The sequence below is a fragment of the Oncorhynchus kisutch genome, linkage group LG19 (assembly GCF_002021735.2).
Source record: "Oncorhynchus kisutch isolate 150728-3 linkage group LG19, Okis_V2, whole genome shotgun sequence".
NCBI classification, from domain to species: domain Eukaryota; kingdom Metazoa; phylum Chordata; class Actinopteri; order Salmoniformes; family Salmonidae; genus Oncorhynchus; species Oncorhynchus kisutch.
In genome coordinates this window covers 24952948-24976049 of record NC_034192.2, presented here as the reverse complement: position 1 = coordinate 24976049, position 23102 = coordinate 24952948, and the positions used below count along the sequence as shown (strand labels likewise).

The 23102-nt window shown below is 42.8% G+C and overlaps 1 protein-coding gene across 3 annotated transcripts in view; it reads left to right on the top strand.

Moving 5' to 3' along the window:
- Positions 1–307: 307 nt before the first annotated feature.
- Positions 308–23102, top strand: part of LOC109865078 (storkhead-box protein 2) — a 41931-nt gene continuing 19136 nt past the window's right edge. Inside the window, exons 1-2 of one of the 3 annotated variants that reach the window (XM_020453206.2) lie at positions 308–393; positions 17141–17293. In XM_020453206.2, coding sequence (XP_020308795.1) covers positions 17161–17293 — 133 coding nt within the window. In that variant the 5' untranslated portion in view covers positions 308–393; positions 17141–17160. Of the gene's footprint in view, positions 394–6652; positions 8241–17140; positions 17294–21483; positions 21540–23102 lie in introns of those variants that run through there. The other 2 variants (XM_020453205.2, XM_031798282.1) reach the window with 2 other exon arrangements.

The following is a 23102-nucleotide window of genomic DNA, read 5'->3' as shown; positions in this document are numbered from 1 at the left end:
TGACTCCAAGATGGCGGAATTGTCTAGTTGTTTATAAGCAGGTACTGAGTGCCGTTCTCAGATTATGCTTTTACGTAAAGTTTTTTAAAAATCTGGCACAGCGGTTGCTTAGAGGATAAGTCCATCTTTAATTCTGTGAATAACACTTGCATCTTTTATCAATGTTTATTATGAGTATTTCTGGGAAATTCACCAGATGTTTTGGAATCAAACATTACTGCACGTAACGCGCCAATGTAAACTGAGATTTTTGGATATAAATATGCACATTATTGAACAAAACATACATGTTGTCATTTTAATCCATAGAGACGTGAAGGAGAAGCTCGTCGGATGTTGATCTCTTCTCGTAACATGATGTCCTATGAGTGTCATCTGATGATGATCATCAAGGTTAGTGATTAATTTTATCTATATTTCTGCATTTTTTGTGACTGCTATCGTTGGCTGGGAAAATGGCTGTGTGTTGTTTTGACTTGACTATGAGCTAACATAATCATATGTTGTGCTTTCGCTGTAAATCATTTTTGAAATCAGACACCATGGGTAGATTAGCAAGATGTTTATCTTTCATTTGCTGTATTGGACTTGTTAATGTGTGAAAGTTACATATTAAAATGAATTTCGCACGCTCCCTTTTCAGCGGAGTGTTGAGGTGGGGTTCCGCTAGCGGGACGCCCTTCCTAGACAGGTTTTTAATCATATCTCAGTTTACTCACTTACTTATTGCACTGCCTACTCCTAATGTTTCGATTTATCTGGGACGCTAAACCAGACAAAATAAAGCGTGCCAATAATGAATATGAATTGGGTGAGTTGAAATTATTAAATATAAAAGTACTAACCCTCTCTTCACTTATTCAAAAGTTTTACTTGAGCCCTAAATGGTTCAAGTCGATTATTAAATAAAGCTCATCCATTGTTCAAAATGGCCTTTTTGCCATGTCTAATTTTTGATTCATTTAAAATTATACTTTTTTTCAAAGTATCTCCCTTTTTCAAACTAGCATTGCAGAGCTGGCTACAATTTAAATTCCATCCCCCTGAAAAGATAGAACAAATATTACAATAGATATCCTGGCTGAACTCAAATGTGCTGGTTGATAAAATATCTGTATTTATGGGAAAGATGTTTGGAAAGGGAATTTTGTCCTTAAATTATATTGTAAATTGTAATGGTATAGTTATGTCTTTCATGAATTGTACGGGAAGCTCAATCCAAGTGTACAACCAATTGATTACAGCATTACCCCAAAAATGGAGGAGGCAGGTGGCACCAGGAGGAGGTAGGGAACTGGTCTGTCTGCCCAATATAAAGGATCAAAACTGGTGGAGGAATAAAAATAGTATAAATAGGAAAGTATACCAGTTTTATTTGAGGACCAGGATGTTGACAGCTGTGCCATACGGATTGCAAAATAGTTGGGAAGAGATATTTTATGTACCGATTTCATGGTACAGGGTGTATGAGTTGATATATAAAACAACGCAAGATTCAAGACTTTGTGTTTTTCAGCTAAAATTATTATATAGAATTCTTGCCACCAACAAAATGTTTGGGGCATACAATCATCGAAGCTCTGCAGATTTAGTAGTGAGGATACAGAATCAATATAATTATTTGTTTTTGTATTGCCCTCAGGTAGCCTGTTTCTGTCCTCAGGTTCAGGAATGGCTGAAAATGCATTACATTGATCTAAAATTTACCCTAGAAATAGTAGTAGTGTTGGGAGATCTGGAGAGACCGGGTCATTCTATTGCTAATATACTAATACTCTTAATAAAAGTATTTATCTTCAACTCGCAATCTGTTGATTATATTAGATAGATTTGAAATTGTAGGGCCTCCCGAGTGGTGCAGTGTTCTAAGGCACTGCATCGCAGTGCTAGCTGTGCCACTAGATTTTCTGGGTTCGAGTCCAGGCTTTGTCACAGCTGGCTGCGACTGGAAAACCCATGGGGCGGTGCACAATTAATCCAGCGTCGTCCGGGTTAGGGGAGGGTTTGACCAGCAGGGATGTCCTTGTCACATCGCACACTAGTGACTCCTGTGGTGGGCCGGGCGCACTGCACGCTGACACGGTCGCCAGAGGTGTACGATGTTTCCTCCAACACATTTGGGCGACTGGCTTCCCTCTTAGGTGGGCATTTTGTGTCAAGAAGAGGTGTGGCTTGGTTGAGGTGTGTTTCGGAGGACAGATGGCCTCTCCTGAGTCCGTATGGCAATGAAACAAGACAAGGCTACCAATTGAATTGGAGAGAAAAAGGGGAAATGTAAAAATGAACGATAGATTGAAATGGTATGTTAAGCATCACAACATAGTTGAAAGATATATGGTGTGCAGAAATCCGAAGAGGGTGGCCAGCAGAGATGGGTGGGTTGGGCTGAGGGAAGCTGAGAAATGGGATGTGATATTGGAGACAAGTGGGAGTGGAGTTGCTGGGCGGGAGATAGAATAATGGTCAAAGATAAAAGTATAAAAAATAAAGTCAAAATAAAACATAACAAAAAGTATGTTTTAATGACACCGAGGGTCAGTGTTTTTACAGCTAATGCCGGTTTGCCTGAGGCTGGTGTCGGTGTTGGTACGCAATATACACACACACTCATTCAAATGCACAAATGTGCAAATTCACGGACACATAAGAAGCTATAAAAATCTGCAGCAGCCATCAAGGTGTGCTGCAGTATGAACACATTTTAAAGGAAGAACCACTGTGTGGTAGTAGGTCCCAGGTGCACAGGTTTGTGTCAAGAACTGCAAAGCTGCTGGGTTTTTCACGCTCAACAGATTGCCTTGTGTATCAAGAATGGTCCACCACCCAAAGATCATCCAGTCAATTTGACACAAAATGGGCCATCATCCCTGTGGATGCTTTTGACACCTTGTAGAGTCCTTGCCAAGACACATTGAGGCTGTTCTAAGTTGGAACATTTGTAAAATAATCAAATCAAATCAAATCCAATTTATTTATATAGCCCTTCGTACATCAGCTGATATCTCAAAGTGCTGTACAGAAACCCAGCCTAAAACCCCAAACAGCAAGCAATGCAGGTGGAGAAGCACGGTGGCTAGGAAAAACTCCCTAGAAAGGCCAATACCTAGGAAGAAACCTAGAGAGGAACCAGGCTATGTGGGGTGGCCAGTCCTCTTCTGGCTGTGCCGGGTGGAGATTATAACAGAACATGGTCAAGATGTTCAATGTTCATAAATGACCAGCATGGTCGAATAATAATAAGGCAGAACAGTTGAAACTAGAGCAGCAGCACAGTCAGGTGGAAGTTGAAACTGGAGCAGCAGCATGGCCAGGTAGACTGGGGACAGCAAGGAGTCATCATGTCAGGTAGTCCTGGGGCATGGTCCTAGGGCTCAGGTCAGTTGAAACTGGAACAGCAGCATGGCCAGGTGGACTGGGGACAGCAAGGAGTCATCATGTCAGGTAGTCCTGGGGCATGGTCCTAGGGCTCAGGTCCTCCGAGAGAGAGAAAGAAAGAGAGAAGGAGAGAATTAGAGAACGCACACTTAGATTCACACAGGACACCGAATAGGACAGGAGAAGTACTCCAGATATAACAAACTGACCCCAGCCCCCCGACACATAAACTACTGCAGCATAAATACTGGAGGCTGAGACAGGAGGGGTCAGGAGACACTGTGGCCCCATCCGAGGACACCCCCGGACAGGGCCAAACAGGAAGGATATAACCCCACCCACTTTGCCAAAGCACAGCCCCCACACCACTAGAGGGATATCTTCAACCACCAACTTACCATCCTGAGACAAGGCTGAGTATAGCCCACAAAGATCTCCGCCACGGCACAACCCAAGGGGGGGGGGGGGGGGGCGCCAACCCAGACAGGATGACCACAACAGTGAATCAACCCACTCAGGTGACGCACCCCCTCCAGGGACGGCATGAGAGAGCCCCAGCAAGCCAGTGACTCAGCCCCTGTAATAGGGTTAGAGGCAGAGAATCCCAGTGGAAAGAGGGGAACCGGCCAGGCAGAGACAGCAAGGGCGGTTCGTTGCTCCAGAGCCTTTCCGTTCACCTTCCCACTCCTGGGCCAGACTACACTCAATCATATGACCCACTGAAGAGATGAGTCTAATATGAGTCTAACCCTAACCCTAAATAATAAACCCTAGACTGAACCCTAATGAGAATGCTGTTCATTGACTACAGCTCAGCGTTGAACAACGTAGTGCCCACAAGGCTCATCACTAAGCTAAGGACCCAGGGACTAAACACCTCCCTCTGCAACTGGATACGGGATTTCAAAACGGGACACCCCCAGGTGGTAAGGGTAGGCAACTGCACATGTGCCACGCTGATCCTGAACACGGGGGTCCCTCAGGGGTGCGTGCTTAGTCCTCTCCTGTACTCCATGCTCACCCACGACAGTGTGGCCGAGGATGACCCCAACACCATCATTAAGTTTGCTGATGACACAACAGTGGTAGGCCTGATCACCAACAACAATGAGATGGCCTAAAGGGAGGAGGTCAGACAGCTGGCGGTGTAGTGCCAGGACAACAACCTCAATGTGAGCAAGACAAAGGAGACGATGGACATGGACAACAGGAAAAGGAGCGCCGAACAAGACCCCATCAAGATCAATGGGACTGTAGTGGAGCGAGTCAAGAGTTTCAAGTTCCTTGGTGTCCACATTACCATCAAACTATCATGGTCCAAACACACCAAGACGGTCATGAAGAGGGCACGACAACACCTTTTCCCGCTCAGGAGAATAAAAAGATTTGGAATGGGTCCCCAGATCCTCAATATGTTCTACAGCTGCACCATCGAGAGCATCCTGACCGGTTGCATCACCGCCTGGTATGGTAATTGCTCGGCATCCGACCGTAGGGCGCTACAGAGGGTAGTGCGTACGGCCCAATACATCACTGGGGCCAAGCTCCCTGGCATCCAGGACCTTTGTACCAGGCGGTGTCAGAGGAAGGCCCCAAAAATGGTCAAAGTCTCCAGCCCCCCAAGTCATGGACTGTTCTCTCTGCTACCGCACGGCATGTGCGACATATTCTTGTTATTTTCCTGCGGATCAGTGGGATGCTAGCGTCCCACCTCGCCAAACATCCGGTGAAATTGTAGTGCGCGAATTTCAAAATTAGTACATTCGTAAAAATCTAAGTGTTTTACGTCGTTTAAAAGACGTCATTTAAAAGAGTAACTTCTTGTTAATCCAGCCGCTTTGTCAGATTTCAAAAAGTCTTTACGGCGCCCGGCATACAAAAGCATTTGCGTTTGCAATCCCAAGGGTCCCGCTCATAACAATAAAGACTTTCTTTATATCCCCAAAAAATTCAGTTTAGTTGGCGTGCTTGATTCAGTAATCCACCGGTTTCCCTCGTTCAAAATACAGACAAATGAATCCCAAAAGTTAACAATAAACTTCATCCAAACAAGTCCAACAACGTTTCTAACTAATCCTCAGCTACCCTAATATGTAAATAAACAATACAATTTAAGACGGAGAATAGTATGTTCATTACCGGAGATAAATAACGAAGTGCACGCCACAATACTACAGCCAAAATGGGAGCAACCTAGAAAAACTACAAATTCTAGTTCATTTTTCAAAAAACAAGCCTAAACTCTTTCTAAAGATTGTTGACATGTACTGGAAGCCCTGGGAACTGCAATCTGGAAGGTATTCCATTGATTTTCCCATAGACAGCCATTTCAATGAGTGGTGAGCTCCAAAAAAACAATTTCCGGATGGATTCTCCTTGCCTGCCATATCAATTCTGTTATACTCACAGACATTTTTAGAGTGTTTTCTATCCAATACAACCAATTATATGCATATCCTAGCTTCTGGGCCTGGGAAACAGGCAATTTACTTTGGGCACCTCAGTCATCCAAACTTCTGAAAACTGCCCCCTATCCCTAAGAAGTTTAACAGCTTCTACCCCCAAGCCATAAGACTTCTGAACAATTAATCAAATGGCCACCCGGATTATTTACATTGACCCCCCCACTCCCCACCCAAACCCACCCCACTGCTGCTACTTGCTGTTTATTATCTTTGCATAGTGACTTTACCCCTACCTACATGTACAAATTGCCTCGACTAACCTGAACCCCGCACATTGACTCGGTACCGGTAGCCTCGTTATTGTTACGTAATATTGTAGTGTTACTTTCTATTTCATTTTACTTGAGTTTATTTAGCAAATATTTTATTCACTCTATTTCTTGAACTGCATTGTTGGCTGTAAGCTGCATTGTTTGTCTTGTAAGTAAGCATTTCACGGTCTACACCTGTTGCATTCGGCACATGTGACAAATTTGATTGGAGTGAGTGAGTGGAAATCGTAGCAAGAAGAATGGAAACAAGAGGTAAGACAGGGAAAGGATGAGGACAGGACCTCACGGAGAGGGGAGAAAGAAGAAGTAACAGGATGATGTCTTTTAGCAGGAGCAGCTAATAACAGCTTTTATTTCTCTCTCTCCTGAGGTGGAAAGGTTGCGACTCGGGGTAGAATTGCTGTAAATTGTGTAGCTTTGTATGTAAATAACCATCCAGCTCCTCACTCATAGGCTGGGTTAGGAGCCAAGGGAGCTGTGGGAGCCTAACGGGCTTTCAACATTGAAAAGTAAAGCTTGACAGGATCAGCTCGTCTAATGCAAGACAGCTCCCCCATTAGCATGGGGCAGGTGGGCTGATTGACTGACTCCCTGCTCCCCCCTCTCTGCCACCCTCCCTCCCTTCCCTACCCATACCCCTTCCAGAGTGTCTGATCTGTGAGCAGATGAGATGTTCAGGACAACAACACAGCAGGCGAGCGAGCGGCAGGGAGAGAGAGAAAGAGAGCGAGGGAGCGTGAGAGACTGCCACACTGACAGCTGGAGGAGAAAAACAGAAATATAAAAGGGAAGGAGAACGCAGTGCTTTCAGCTTGTAAGCACTGGCTGGATGTTTTATTTTTTTTCTCTTCCCTACGCGCCCATGTGGTTTTTCTTATCCTCTCGCTCATGTGTATCAAACAATGACTGAAAAAAGAAGAGGTATCAAGCTCACATCCTCCATCATCCATCCACACACGGGGAAAGAGAGCGTGGAGACGCTTGCTCACTACACACCCTTTCTGAAGGAGAGAGAGTTGCGGCTGTGGATGGACCAGTTTTAACAGAGGATTGCCTGCTACTGATGAAGAAAGAGCGCTTTTTTTCACATTGTCTACATTGATTTTCCTGATTGGATTTTGTTCAGAGGAAAGGCGGGTTGGGCATTTGTTTGTTAATTTGCTGTTTGGCTTGGCGCAAGGCCCACAGCACAGCACAGCACGGCACAAAGCTTCCCTCCCTTTCCTCTGGGAGACCAGGGAGATGGTGAGTGAAACTGGCTCTGTACAGCCCTCCCCTGGCTGCAGCTCTCATTTGTTTGGCCTCTTTGTGTTCACGACTCGCGGTTAGCCAAGCCTTACCACCCGCACTGAATTGAGCTATTGTCTGGATCTCAGGGTCTCTCACGCTGCCCCCACTCAACCCCTCAACCCCCGAGCTCCTTTTGACAAACCAAAACCACCCTCACCAACCCCTCCCTCTTCTATAATTTCCTGCTTCCTCCTCTGTTGGTTGTGAGGCCACATCGTTCGTTTGTATCTGGTCACACGTGAAGCTGGAGGCATAAGCCTGGATTAATGGCAGACGGTGGAGGGTAATTCATCGCTGGACGCTGCCTCTGCTTTTGGATCACTCAAGGAAAAGGAAAGGAAGGGGACCTTCCCACACCCTTCTATTTCTGCCGGAACAACAGGGCTAGCACTACAGCTGTTTGTCTGTGAGATCGTGCTGTGTGTCTTTGGGTGTGTGGTGTGTAAGCGTGTGTGTAGCAGGGAGAGAAAAGAAGCGATAGAGGAGGAGGGAGAGTAACATTACATCAGTGTCCTAGCTCTATCTGCCTGCTACCATGTCTCCAGCCTGACCTCGGCTGAGGTGTATCTGGACCACAGAGGTGTGGTTGGGGGGGTCCTCCCCCAGGGTGGATAAGGGGACAAGGGGTAACAAAAACCCTCAGGAGGTCAGCCTAACCCCCACCCCCTCCCCATGAAAAAGACACGGAGCACCATCCTGCACCGGGCCTGGCCCTGCTCGGATTTCTCGGACAGGGCTTCAGAGCTCACCCGGTCCCGCAGCGACAAAGACTACCGCCTCCACAAACACTACCACCCTCAGTACATCTGCCAGTCCCCCCGGGGGTACATGACATCAGGTGGGTTTCTCAGCCTGTGCTCTGCTCTGCTGTGCTCCGTCACCTTGGAGCTAGTTACTACGACTTGCTCTGTGAGTGTGTGTCTGTGTCTGTGTCTATGTGTGTGTGTGTGTGTGTGTGTGTGTGTGTGTGTGTGTGTGTGTGTGTGTGTGTGTGTGTGTGTGTGTGTGTGTGTGTGTGTGTGTGTGTGTGTGTGTTTGTGTGTGTGTGTGTGTGTGTGTGTGTGTGTGTGTGTGTGTGTGTGTGTGTGTGTGTGTGTGTGTGTGTGTGTGTGTGTGTGTGTGTGTGTGTGTGTTTTGCTTTTGTACTGTAGTAAGGACAGAGGATGTTGGTGTTTTTTTCAGGAGGGGTGCTTGTTGTGAAAAATGTCACCATAGCCTATTATTAGGCTGATTATATGGCTGAGTTGGTTGGTATGATTCAATAGGCTGATTAGATATAGGGGTTGAATCAGATGGTGCAGAGGCCTTTGTCTGAATATTGGCTGATGAGAATAATATGGACCAGGCAGGATCAGGGTCAGAAACACCAGCTAAACATGCTTGTACTGCTTGTGAAACAGCGCTGTCAATGTAGTCAACCACCTATGCCAGAGAGAAACTAACCTACAATATGCAATGGATATTTTATCCATGAACTTTTTTTGCCCATTCACCCTCTGAATGAAACACATTCTCAATGTGTGCCTTGTCTCAAGGCTAAAAAATCCTTCTTTAACCTGTCTCCTCCCCTTCATCTACACTGATGGAAGTGGATTTAACAAGTGACATCAATAAGGGATCATAGTTTTCACCTGGATTCACTTGGTCAGTCTATGTCATGAAAGAGCAGGTGTTCTTTCAAAGAAAAGGAGAGGCAGTGTATTTTCAGCCTGAAGGTGCCCATAGAGGCCGCCAAGCCTCGCATTGATTCAAGCCCTCTTCTCGTTTACTAGCAACACAGTGGGTCAGAGGGTAAATGACATGGCCATTGTTGGAAATTAAATGTGAATTGGAGGAAATATACCTCAAATTAGAATAAAGGACTTCGGAGTCAAAGCCAGGCCATTCTTGCAAAAATGTTTCGGTCTCTGTGTACATCAGGACTGTCTGAGAGCCAGCATCTACAGTAGCTTCACACATAGGAGGAACAGAATACACAATACAATGTCCTGGCAGTTGAGATACATGACAAGAGCATATTCACGGATATATCAAATTAATAATAAATGATCATCGATATCAGCAAAACAATTTTTATAAAAAAATGTATTTAACCAGTTAAATAATTGAGAACACAATATATTTTACAATTACGACCTGACCAAGATAGGGCAGTAACCGTGCAGCAAAGCAGACAAGTGACAACATACAGACAAAGCAGACTATTCCTTGGTGTGTGAAGGCATCATGTGAACCGTGTGTATTTTTGGAGCAGTTGGAGTAGTAAATCATTGGTGCTATTTAAAGGGTAGGAAGCATGAGTTTTTACTCACCAATCTAGCAAAACAGTGTGTTCAAAGACTTAGTAACTTAGCTGTAGTCACAATCTGGTTGCCTATAAGTACAAACATGGTTATGTTTTTGGGTTATTACATATTTACAGACATCTTCGGACATCTGCTAAACTATCCACAATGCACTGTTTTTCAATGTCATATGGAGGATGATAGCTCGGTACCTAGCTCAAGCTGGCTAACGTTAACCACTAGCCATACCATCATGTACTACATTCCAGACAAAACTTTGGTGATGGTGAGTTTACAATCCAACAATCACAGGAAGTGGTATGTTAACAAGAAGCAGATGGTGCACATGTGGCCATGCAGCATTCTCTTCACATACTTTATGACTGTTATGTAGTGGGAACCCATTAGCACAGTAGGCTAATTTTGCTCTAATTATGTAGTACCTATTCTGTTCTCCTTTTTGTTTAGTCAACTTTTTAGCATGTTCTCCGGTAAAAGTAGGCTACAGGAGTTTTGTAACTTTTTCCATCTATTTGGGAGGCGCGGTTGCCGGCCCTCTACAACCCGGGGCCCGACGTGACGGTGGACGAGCAACTGGTCCCGTTCAGAGGTACTGTGCGTGCGTGTGTGTGCGCATGTGTTTATATGTCTATACAGAGAGGCAGTAACACAAAATTTGGCCCTTGGCCCCCCGTGACACAGTAACCACACTAATCTCTTGTCCCCTTTCCAAAAGGCCGCTGTCCTTTCCGTCAGTACATCCCCAGCAAGCCGGCCAAATACGGCATCAAGTCGTGGGTGGCCTGCGACGCCAAGTCCAGCTACGCTTGGAAGATGCAAGTGTACACCAGCGGAGGCCCCGAGAAGAACCAGGGGATGCGCGTCGTCCTCAATCTGACAACGGGCCTGAGCGGTCGCAACGTCACCTGCGACAACTTCTTCACCTCCTACGACCTGGGCCAGCGGCTCCTCGAGAGGAACCTCACCATGGTGGGCACGGTGAGAAAGAACAAGGCCGAGCTCCCGCCCGCGCTGCTCGAGTCCAGGGGCAGACAGGTCCTGTCCTCCAGGTTCGCCTTCACGCCCACCGCCACTCTGGTGTCCTACCTGGCAAAGAGAAACAAGAACGTGCTACTTTTGAGCACGCTGCACACAGAGAGCCACATTAGCGATCGCCGCGACAGGAAGCCGGCCCTCATCCTAGACTACAACTGCAACAAGTGCGGCGTGGACAACCTAGACAAGGTGGTGGCCACCTACAGCTGCAGACGGATGACTGCCCGCTGGCCCCTGGTCGTCTTCCACAACATCATCGACGTGTCCTCCTACAACACCTTTGTCATATGGCGAGAGATCAAGCCTGACTGGATGCCTGGCAAGCGGAACAAGCGCAGGTGTTCCTCGAGCAGCTGGGAAAGGCACTCGTGAAGCCGCTGATCCAAAGAAGGCAGCATCTACCCCGCACCGAAGCGGCGTCAGCCCTTGTCAAAGTCCTACAGAGTGCTACGGCGGCGCCTCCTGATCAACAGCGCGAGGGCCCTGCCGCTGGCACGGCCGCTGCCCCGCTCGTTGCCCCGGCCACCGGGGCAAGTAAGAGGAAGAGGTGTCAGCTCTGCCCACCCAAGAAGGACTCCAAGACACACACGGTGTGCTGCAGGTGTAAGAAATACATCTGCAAAGGCTGTTCACACGCCTACTGTCACACTTGCGCACATTGGGCCTTTAGCCAGGATGGGACAGGGTGACCCGGAGGACGCGGGGACTAGACACAGTACCAGGACAACGGGAGGGTTAAGTTACATGAGATCCAGTGTCTAAACACAGGCCTCCTCACAACATATAGGACAGACATCCCTCTAAGTACTCATGCTCAGAAATATACTTAGGAATAGAGAATAGGTCATTGAAATCATTCATATTCCAAATCATAAGTAACAACCCAACTATTTATCAAACCAATATTTAGAATATCATTCCTTAGTGATTCAAATTAGTCTTATCACTCAAAGTAAAAACCTCAATTTAACACACATCAATATTAGCATATTTACATACAGTATAGTTATCCCATAATTCTACTATTAACTGTTTTAATCATGATTATAATACAGATCAGTATCTCAATGCATTCTTAATCTAAATTACTACAATTTACATGGTGTAGACCGCTTCAATCAATCTGATACCACAAAAGTATAAACAATTTTAATGGCACAGTTGACCAAACCCCCCCTCAGGCACGGCATCTTCTGGCATCTTCGTTTTTCTTCAGATAGCTTTACAGTTCAAAGTGGACGGCCCATGATAATGTCCCAATTTCAATGTCTCATCTTTACCACTCATGTCTTGTCCATTCGTCAACCAATATACCAGCATCATAAGAAAATGTTAGAACAGATCTTTCTCCATGATCACTCCAAGTGGACTCATCACAGTATGACAGAACCATGAAAGAAAAGCAGTTGATAGCTTAGATCTGATACTGGTACACCAATTTCTGGCTTGGTTCTTTTCTCTCGGTAGAAGTGGTTTGGAAAGCCTCCTTCAATGCCTTTGTCACTCTTCTTCAGACAGTTAGAGGGGGTTTTGAGGTACACACACCATTCGGTCCAAATTATCTCTTCCATGCATTAAGATATCGTCTGATGTCACTTTTCATGATAACCTCGAAAGAACAGATCAGAACATCAGTTTAGTTCAGTTCAGTTCATTAACTACATGATAAATTATTACTTTTACCAATTATTCTTAACACACATATCTAAACATATTTCACAGAGAATATCAAAACATTCTACTGAAACTATTCTTTCAAATTGGTTTATACTCCCCATCTCACTGTCAACTCCATCATAGAGCCAAGGATCAAGAAATTAGACCTATACCTCGGGAATAGAACAAAACAAACACAACAAATACAATACACTCAACAATACAATACACTCCTTCACATATCACTTAAATTGTATAACTTTAATTCAAACCCTCAAAAAACTGAATCCTCCCCCATGTTTTACACACATCTCTCCGTATGAGAGTAATGTAAAACAAAACTGAAAACAAATATAAAACAACATTTCAGCTAACCTAATCAAATTAAAATCACTAAACTGAAAAAAAACTCCACAAAGAAAAATGATTTAACCCCTATGGTCATAGGAAAATAGACTTAAAGCATCATACCCTTAGTTAAAAGCAATGCCCTCCACAGTGGTCCAAATTACAAATATGGCTAAGAAACGTATTTACCAATTACACAAATTATTTTGAAAGCAGTATTACAGATGACCATACATTTATTATCCAAATAGCTTTCCAATGCGGGTGATCAAGCCACAACGGAATGTCATCAGAAGGTCATAGGTCATACAAAACCCTTCAAAGCAGTGTTTTTCACTATATGAAAACAATTTGCAAACAATAATCAACTAGTTCCAAACATTTTTGTATTTCCATGTTCCCAGAACATTCCTTTATCAAAAGAATTTGCGTGTGTAATGAAAAGTCAGAAAATAAAATAAAAGTGCACCTTTGCACTACAACAAAAAACTTCCCGGCCCCCTCCAATGTGGTAGTTTATGGCCTCAATTTCACTCACTCTCCCCCAGAGTATAGTCCCTGGAAACATTCCAGAGAGAGACAGTGAAATATAAATTTTCCCGGAGAAAACACAAAAACACTTAGTATTCATTACACTACATCGATTCAGAAACTCAGACGTGAACTATAAACCAAACCTAATGATAATTCCACTGTACCTCAAATCATTAATCATAAGTTTTAATCAAATCAATGTATATGTATGATACAAATGTTTAATTAAGTTAAATCAACTCCTAAAAAAAACTTTTAATCAGCAACCTAATAATTTCAATCTGTTGATATAAATTTAGTAAAAACCAATCCTGATTTTTTTAAACAAATCTAAAATCCTTCAAAAGTCGGTGCTGTCTCATCATCGTAAAAATAAAAATAAACTTAAATTTTTCCCCCACTGATATCCACAAAGGTCAATACTGTTCAGCACATCCATTAATGATCTTCCTTTATTCTGTACAGGGTTTGAAGTTCCAATATATGCAGATGATACAGTGATAAATTCATGCAAATAACAAACTACACAAGAACTCACTACTATAATGATTCAGATGACAAAATTGCTCAGAGACTCATGTTTACATCTCAATAAAATAAAACACAGTCTGCATGTTCCTCAAAAACAACCACTGATGGAAAAAGCTCCTGGTGGTATCTGATTTTAAGTGCCAAGGCATCATACTTGATTCCAACCTCTCTTTTAAAAAGCAAATAATAAAGGAACTCAAATACCAATATTCAACCTAACTAATTGCCCAAAACATATGAAATTGTTTTGACTATTGCAGTAACAACACTATAATTAAAATCTATGATACTCCCCCACTTAACATACTATTTTACTAGTTTGGCCCAAGCTTGCTTTTCAACATTCATTCCCATTCAGTCTTCTGTCAACAGGTTCTCATACTATTCAATCCAGCAATCACCTTTAATGACCTGACATTGTTCCACATAATGGAAACATATTATAATGTTAGACTACATGAACTTTCCTGCTCAAATTAACTGGTGTTACTTAAACAATCAAACCAAGAATCAATAACCATCAGAATCTATCCTTACGATGTTTTATGATTCAGACATCCAGTCTCCCACAAATCTCTGTTGCCCACCTAGCGAATCAGCTGCTAGAAATACAAGAAAAATGTACCTGAACAACGGTCAAAAAAATTAGAGTAAGGTTATTGTATATTCAAACTAATAACGCAAATTTTCGTTATTCTGCAACAATCTACCTGCCTCCAGCAACTTTCCCTGACAATTAGCAGCCAACATAACAACTAACTCTCTTCCTTCTTTTTCCCCCAGTTGGGCAAAAATATATAACCCCTCTCATTTCAACGTTTTTCCTTACCTCAATCGTAAGATTAAAACCCAACTTTACAACTTCCTCTTCTCACTTATGAAATGTATCCTATTTCTTTAAAAATAACACACGCAGCGCCAAAATTATAACATGCGTCAGTCAATCTATGAGAATGAAAAACATTTCGGTAACCACTTTCCATTGCCATTCTCTCCCCGCTACCAAATCCCCACTGTGATCAATTCAGTGTCAGGAGGGCTCTTGGTCACTGGCAACTGGCAGCCGGACAGTGCCACAAAACCCCCAGATTACTCTCCTCTGACTCGGCCCTGCTTACGCCGCCAAGGTGCCTTCCTTACAAAGGAATTCACGCTCAGAGTATACGTAACAGGCATAATTAAAAAACTCGACTTCAAATCTGTGTGTGGTTCGCTCACCTTTTTCTTAAAAAAAAACTCAGTTCGAGATGTGGTATCCACTCGGCTCGCTTCCTCTTAGATCAAAAGTTGGTCCATCTGCTTCGTTCCCGAAGTGTGGTTCTCCCTGAGAACCCAAGTTTAGGGGATCCCTCATGCACAATTTATTTACCTAGATCGTAGGAACAGTCACCGAGTGAAGATTCACATCCCCTCCTCGTCGCCAAATGTCGTGGAAATTTCCTCTATTGACCAAATCATGGGAGCAAACCACACACACAAGTCAGAGTTAGTTATCAAAGTTCATCTTTAATTATATGAGCTCTATCACAATCCTGTGACTCTCAGGTAATTCAGTGTCTCTCAGTGAATTCTCTGAGAGCCCCTTCTGCATTGCAACTGCGATCCTTTAATAGCAAAGAACACACATAGTCAGACAGCATAGACATAATAAATCGTTCAGCTTTGTCTCCTTACTCAAACCCCAGAACCATAAACCAATCCTCCATATCAACAGGCATATATCAAATTGTCATTTAGATACAACCAATTCTAAATACAACCAATCCTGGACAAACTCACGGAGAGGAGAATGATTGCTATAGGTTAAGATAGGGACAACATTAGAGGGAGCATAGAATGATTCCAGACACTGCCACCCTCCTTTCCCCGCTGGGAAAAGTAGGGAGTGACTCCACACAGACACAGTGGAGCAAAAGATATGTTTACACATGATGACACTTTGACCTCTCCCCTCTCTGCGGCCCATGCAACTTAGTCTTGACATAGAACAGATAACTGCAACCTCGCCACAGTATTATACAAAAATACCATTCTGATGAGAAGTAACTTACAAACATATGATGAATATAAAACATCTTACCTATGTTACCAACAAGTTCTGATTATTTCCACAACACCCCATTATTTCGATCTCTACTTTGCACATTCTTCCACTGCAAATCTACCACTCCAGTGTTTTACTTGCTATATTGTATTTACTTCGCCACCATGGCCTTTTTTGCCTTTACCTCCCTTATCTCACCTCATTTTCTCACATTGCATATAGACTTATCTTTCTACTGTATTATTGACTGTATGTTTGTTTTACTCCATGTGTAACTCTGTGTTGTTGTGTCGAACTGCTTTGCTTTATCTTGGCCAGGTTGCAATTGTAAATGAGAACTTGTTCTCAACTTGCCTACCTGGTTAAATAAAGGTGAAATAAATAATGACAAAGCCAAACAGTAAAAAAAACGGAGATATCACATTTACATAAGTATTCAGACCCTTTACTCAGTACTTTGTTGAAGAACCTTTGGCAGCGATTACAGCCTTGAGTCTTCTTGGGTATGACGCTACATGCTTGGCACACTTGTATTTGGGGAGTTTCTCCGATTCTTCGATCCGAGGGAAAGATGCAAACCGCATGATAAGATGCAAAAACATGCAAACCGCATGATACTGGTTCCACAATACTTCATTGTAGGGATGTTGCCAGGTTTCCTCCATACATGATGCTTGTCATTCAGGCCAAAGAGTTCAATCTTGGTTTCATCAGAACAGAGAATCTTGTTTCTCATGGTCTTCTCAGATTCTCTGTTCTGATGAAACCAAGATCCTTTAGGTACCTTTTGGCAAACTCGATAGTAGTTTCTTGCAATGCTTTTACTATAAAGGAGATCTTTCCACCCCTACTCTTGTACACGATGGTCTGCGAACCCACAACCTTCTGGCCTGCAGACATGTGTGCTATCAAAATTCCCACGTTGACGTCAAGTGATTATAGGACAAAGAACAGTTTCTAAAACTGCATATCTGGTCTGTCCAAAAAGTGAGGGTAAATCGTAGACATGTTCTCTGCTATCCACTTAATTATTATTTTGGGTATAGGGGTGGGTCACATGTTGTTTTTCATGCATTCAGGGAAGGTCAAGGTAAAATATATTTTGCTTGAAGGAAGGGCCATCCATTTTCATATCAGATGTCCTATTTTCTCCAAGTCGCCCTTTTTATATATAACGTTCAGTCGCTAACTGTAGAGCAATTTGTGACAACTACTGATTCAGAAAGGGCTTTATAAAATGTGAATGATTGTCTGACCTCTGTGTTTTCTTCCCTCCTTTCTCAGGTGATGTATCTCCCATCAGCATGTCGCCCATCAGCCAGTCACAGTTTATCCCTCTGGGGGAGGTGCTGTGCCTGGCCATCTCAGCTATGAACTCATCCCGCAAGCCTGTCACCCAGGAGGCCCTGACAGAACACCTGGCAACATGTTTCCCAGGTAACATCAACAATACAACTTTATTGTTCACATGTTACAGTAGGGATTTGCATCTTTCCCTTTCAAGACCATTTGATAAGTATCTAGATTAGGGCCTACCCCATTTAGTCGACAGGTCGATTGTTTGGGCAATAGGCTGTTGGTCGACAAGGATTTATTTTGTCGACCAGTCGCAAATAGATGTATTTTCATGAGGCACAAGACAGCTGTCTGATATGCAACTGTCTCAGTGGACGAATCCATTGCGAAGGCCACGAGGATGGCACAGTCCAGTACTCTAAGACATCTGCTACTAAAATTGTAAATGGTTATATTGTGTAAGAATAATGGTGCAACATAAATCATCCATATACAGTATATCTACAGAAATAAGACAGATCCTGCATCTGTTGCTAGTTTGAGTGTTTCTTTAATAAGCCTACTGATTTGGTGAGCACCAGCATCAGGAAAATGCAAAATGTCGGATAGAGCAATTGTACAAATGTGTCTGTTTTTAATCTTTGTCATGCTGTAATAAAGGCTTTACAATTTTTGGGGTTTGAACACTCTGGTATGACTTAAGTGCCTTGGGAAAATATTCAGACCACTTCACTTTCTCCACATTTTGTTATTTTGCCTTCTTCTAAAATTGATTAAATATTTTTCACTCAGCAATCTACACACAATGTCCCAGAATGACAACGCGTTAACAGGTTTTTGAACCTACCCATTCAACGTTTTTCTTTACTTGTTCTATATTGTATAATAGTGAAGACATCAAATCCTTCAAGTAACAGACACATCTCAACATCAACTGTTCAGAGGAGACTGTGTGAATCAGGCCTTCATGGTCGAGTCCAAATTTGCGATTTTTGGTTCCAACGGCCGTGACTTTGTGAGACACAGAGTAGGTGAACTGATGATCTCTCTCTCAATCTCTCTCTCTCTCGACCCCTCTCTCTCTCTCTCTCTCTCTCTCTCTCTCTCTCTCTCTCGACCCCTCTCTCTTTATCTCGACCCCTCTCTCTCTCTCTCTCTCTATCGACCTCTCTTGACCCCTCTCTCTCTCTCTCTCTCTCTCTCTCTCTCTCTCTCTCTCTCTCTCTCTCTATCGACCTCTCTCAACCCCTCTCTCTCTCTCTCTCGATCCCTCTCTCTCTCTCGATTTCTCAATTCAATTGACTTTATTGACATGGCATCGAAAAATAAAAGTCTAAAAATAAAAGTATATATTTATATATGTATATATATAAAAAAATATATATTTATTTATAAATAAATGATGGGACCAACAGCAATAATAATAGTGGTAGTAACAACAACTTCAACAACAATATTAATCAGAACAACAATATATTAAAGCAATGGTAGTAGACAAGTGTCAACATGACTGAGAAGGCAAATGACATGGTATGAAAGACAAAACAAAACAAGATGGGAAATATTATCGACATTACATTGCACTTTTCACTGGCTGTCCCTCAGGTTGTGGCAGGAGGACACATATTTGGCTGCCAAAACTGTACATATTTGATTTTTTCTTAATCTTTTAAAGATTCAAATTATTTGAATTGAATTATAATTTTGGGAAAGAAATATTCTCTTAGGTCTGAGGATTTGTCACAGTGTAATAGGAAATGCATCTCTGTCTCTACCTCTCCCCTGGAGCAGAGTGAGCACAGTCTGTCCTCTCTGCGCAGCCAGGTTTGCCAGAATGTACCTATCTCTCTCTCTCCCAACAATCTCTCTCTATGTCTTGACTCTCTCGCTACCTCGACTCTCTCTCGACCTCTCTCACTAACTCTCGACTCTTTCTCTACCTCTCTACCTCTCTCTCGACCGCTCTCTCACGACTCTCTCCCTCTTCCAACAATCTCTCTCGATGTCTTGACTCTCTCTCTACCTCAACTCTCTCTCGACCTCTCTCTCTCAACTCTCTCACTATCTCTCTAATCTCTCTCTACCTCCCGACTCTTTCTCTACCTCTCGATGCTCTCTACCTCTCGACTCTCTCTACCTCTCGACCACTCTCTCGATCTCTCTCGACTTCTCTCTCTCGACATCTCTAAGTTGACCTCTCTCTCTCGACTCTCTCTCTACTGCTCGACTCTCTACTCTCTCAACCTCTCGACTCTCTCTCTACCTCTACCTCTCGACCTTTCTCTCTCCCGACTTCTCTCTCTTTTGACCTCTCTCTCTCTACTCTCTCTCGACTTCTCTCTCTCGACTCTTTCAATTGAATTATATTCAAGGGGCTTTATTGGCATGGGAAACATGTGTTAACATTGCCAAAGCAAGTGAAGTAGATAATATACAAAAGTGAAATAAACAATAAAAATTAACAGTCAACATTACACACACAGAAGTTTCAAAAGAATAAGGACATTACAAATGTCATATTATGTATATATACAGTGTTGTAATGATGTACAAATGGTTAAAGTGCACAAGGGAAAATAAATAAGCATAAATGTGGGTTGTATTTACAATGGTGTTTGTTCTTCACTGGTTGCCCTTTTCTTGTGGCAACAGATCACACATCTTGCTGCTGTGATGGCACACTATGGATTTTCACCCAGTAGATATGGGAGTTTATCAAAATTGGGTTTGTTTTCGAAATCTTTGTGGTTCTGTGTAATCTGAGGGAAATGATGTGTCTCTACTATGGTCACACTTTGGGCAGGAGGTTAGGAAGTGCAGCTCACTTTCCACCTCATTGTGTGGGCAGTGTGCATATAGCTTTCCTTCAGTTTGGGTCAGTCACAGTGGTCAGATATTCTGCCACTGTGTACTCTCTGTTTAGGGCCAAATAGCATTCTAGTTTGCTCTGTTTTTTTTGTTAATTCTTTCCAATGTGTCAAGTAATTATCTTTTTGTTTTCTCATGATTTGGTTGGGTCTAATTTCACTGCTGTCTTGGGGCTCTGTGGGGTGTGTTTGTGTTTGTGAACAGAGCCCCAGGACCAGTATGCTTAGGGGACTCTTTTCCAGGTTCATCTCTCTGTAGGTGATGGCTTTGTTATTGAACGTTTGGTAGTTGCTTCCTTTTAGGTGGTTGTAGAGTTTAACTTCTTTGGGGTAGGGGCTGGTATTTTCACGTCCGGATAAAAAGCATGCCCAGAGTAAATGGCCTGCTACAAAGCCATAAAAGATTGAATATGCATATTGTAGGTAAATTTGGACAGAAAACACTCTGAAGTTTCTAAAACTGTTTGAATGATGTCTGTGAGAGTATAACAGAACTCATATGGCAGGCAAAAACCTGAGAAAAAAATCCAACAAGGAAGTTGGTCAACTCCGCTGCTATTGAAGATACAGTGGGATATTGATAATGTTGCACTTCCTAGGGCTTCCGCTAGATGTCAACAGTCTTTATGCTTGATGCTTCTACTGTGAAGTGGTACCGAAGGAGAAGGGAATGAGTAAGGTCTGCCATGAGCTGACCATGCTCTGACCATGCGCGTTCACATGAGAGGGAGCTCTGTTCCATCGCACAATGGAATTCTCCGGTTGGAACATTATTGAAGATTTATGTTCAACTTCTTCAGGATAGGGGGCAGCATTTCCCCTTTTGGATAAATAGCGTGCCCAAATTCAACTGCCTGCTACTCAGAATATAAGATATGCATATTATTAGTAGATTTGAATAAAAAACACTCTGAAGTTTCTAAAACTGTTTGAATCATGTATGTGAGTATAACAGAACTTATGTAGCAGGCAAAACCCAGAGGACAAACCATTCAGATTTTTTTTTGAGGTCACTGTCTATTCAATGAATTTTCATTGGGAAACCAGCCATTTTTAAGGGACTTGTTTGCAGTTCCTACCACTTCCAATGGATGTCACCAGTCTTTAGAAATTGGTTGAGGTTATTCCTTTGTGTAATGAAGAAGTAGGGCCATCTTGAACAAGTGTCACGTCATTTGTACTGTTTGATAATTGCGCAAGACCAGAAACCATGCTTGAGTTTGTTGTCTTCCTGTAATTGAACACAGATCCTCCCGTCTTCAATTTTATTGACTATTTACTTTTAAAAATACCTTAAGTTGTATTACAAAAGTAGTTTGAAATGTTTTGGCAAAGTTTACAGGTAACTTTTGAGAAATTTTGTAGTGACGTTGGTCAAGTTGAAACCAGTGTTTTTCTGGATCAAACGCGCCAAATAAATGGACATTTTGGATATATATGGACGGAATTAATCGAACAAAAGGACCATTTGTGATGTTTATGGGACATAATGGAGTGCCAACAAAAGAAGCTTGTCAAAGGTAAGGCATGATTTATATTTTATTTCTGTGTTTTGTGTAGTGCCTGCAGAGTTTAAATATGCTACTATCTCATTGTTTACTGTCGCCGAAAAACTTTTTTGAAATCTGACAAGTTGGCTTTATTCACAACGAGTGTAGCTTTAATTTGGTATCTTACATGTGTGATTTAATGAAAGTTAGTTTTTATATCATTTTATTTGAATTTGGCGCTCTGCATTTTCCCTGGCTATTGGCCAAGTGGGACGCAAGCGTCCCGCCTATCCCAGAGAGGTTAATAGAGCTCCCCCCTACTTTGTGCAATACCCGCCTGAAGACATACCCAAATCTAACAGCCTGTAGCTCAGGCACAGAACCAAGGATATGCATGTTGTTGGTACCATTTGAAAGAAAACACAAGTTTGTAAATGTGAATTGAATGTAGGAGAATATAACACAATAGATCTGGTTTAGATAAAACAATGGAAAAAAACAGGTTTTTATTTTTTATATCATCATCTTTAAAATGAACAATGGTAAAACAAACATTCAGATAGGATGATGGGGATAATTTCAGTGAAAAATATAAGAGGGCAACAGTACTTGTGCAAAGTTTCAGAATGATAGCTTCCAAAATGAGTGTGCTTGACATTTATCATGAAGTCACCCAGGTGTCCCACACAAGTAGCCCAAATGTACCCAAGTGGCCAAATTGGTGAAGGTATACATTTTGAAACAAATAACTATATACAAAATACCAAAATGGTATTCTAACACACCCACACAAGTTTTTTTGGGGGGGGATATAATTATTGATAAAAATAAAATAAAAATATATATACATTTACAAAATAACATGGGTAACTAAAAACACACATTCAATATTTGGAAGACCCTCAGTCCTCTATCAAATCAAATCAATTTATATAGCCCCAGTCTAAAACCCTAAACAGCAAGCAATGCAGGTGTAGAGGCACGGTGGCTAGGAAATTTCCCTAGAAAGGCAACAACCTAGGAAGAAACCTAGAGAGGAACCAGGCTATGAGGGGTGGCCAGTCCTCTTCTGGCTGTGCCGGGTGGAGATCACAGTGGTTGTAGAGGGTGCAACAGGACAGCACCTCAAGAGTAAAAATTAACAGTTTAGGGTTCCATAGCCACAGGCAGAACAGTTGAAACTGGAACAGCAGCAAGGCCAGGTGGACTGGGGACAGCAAGGAGTCGTCATGCCAGGTAGTCCTGGCGCATGGTCCTAGGGCTCCTCCAAGAGAGAGAAAGAGAGAATTAGAGAGAGCATACTTAAATTCACACAGGACACCGGATAAGACAGAAGAAGTACTCCAGATATAACAAACTGACCCTATCCCCCTGACATAAACTGCTGCAGCATAAATACTGGAGGCTGAGACAGGAGGGGTCAGGAGACACTGTGGCCCCATCCGATGAGACCCCCGGACAGGGCCAAACAGAAAGGATATAACCCCACCCACTTTGCCAAAGCTCTACACAATATTGTGCTGCTGATGCCAGGTGCCATAGCAGTCTCTTTCTGCTGTAAAGCAGAGGGTCACCAAGCATGTGGCGCAGGTG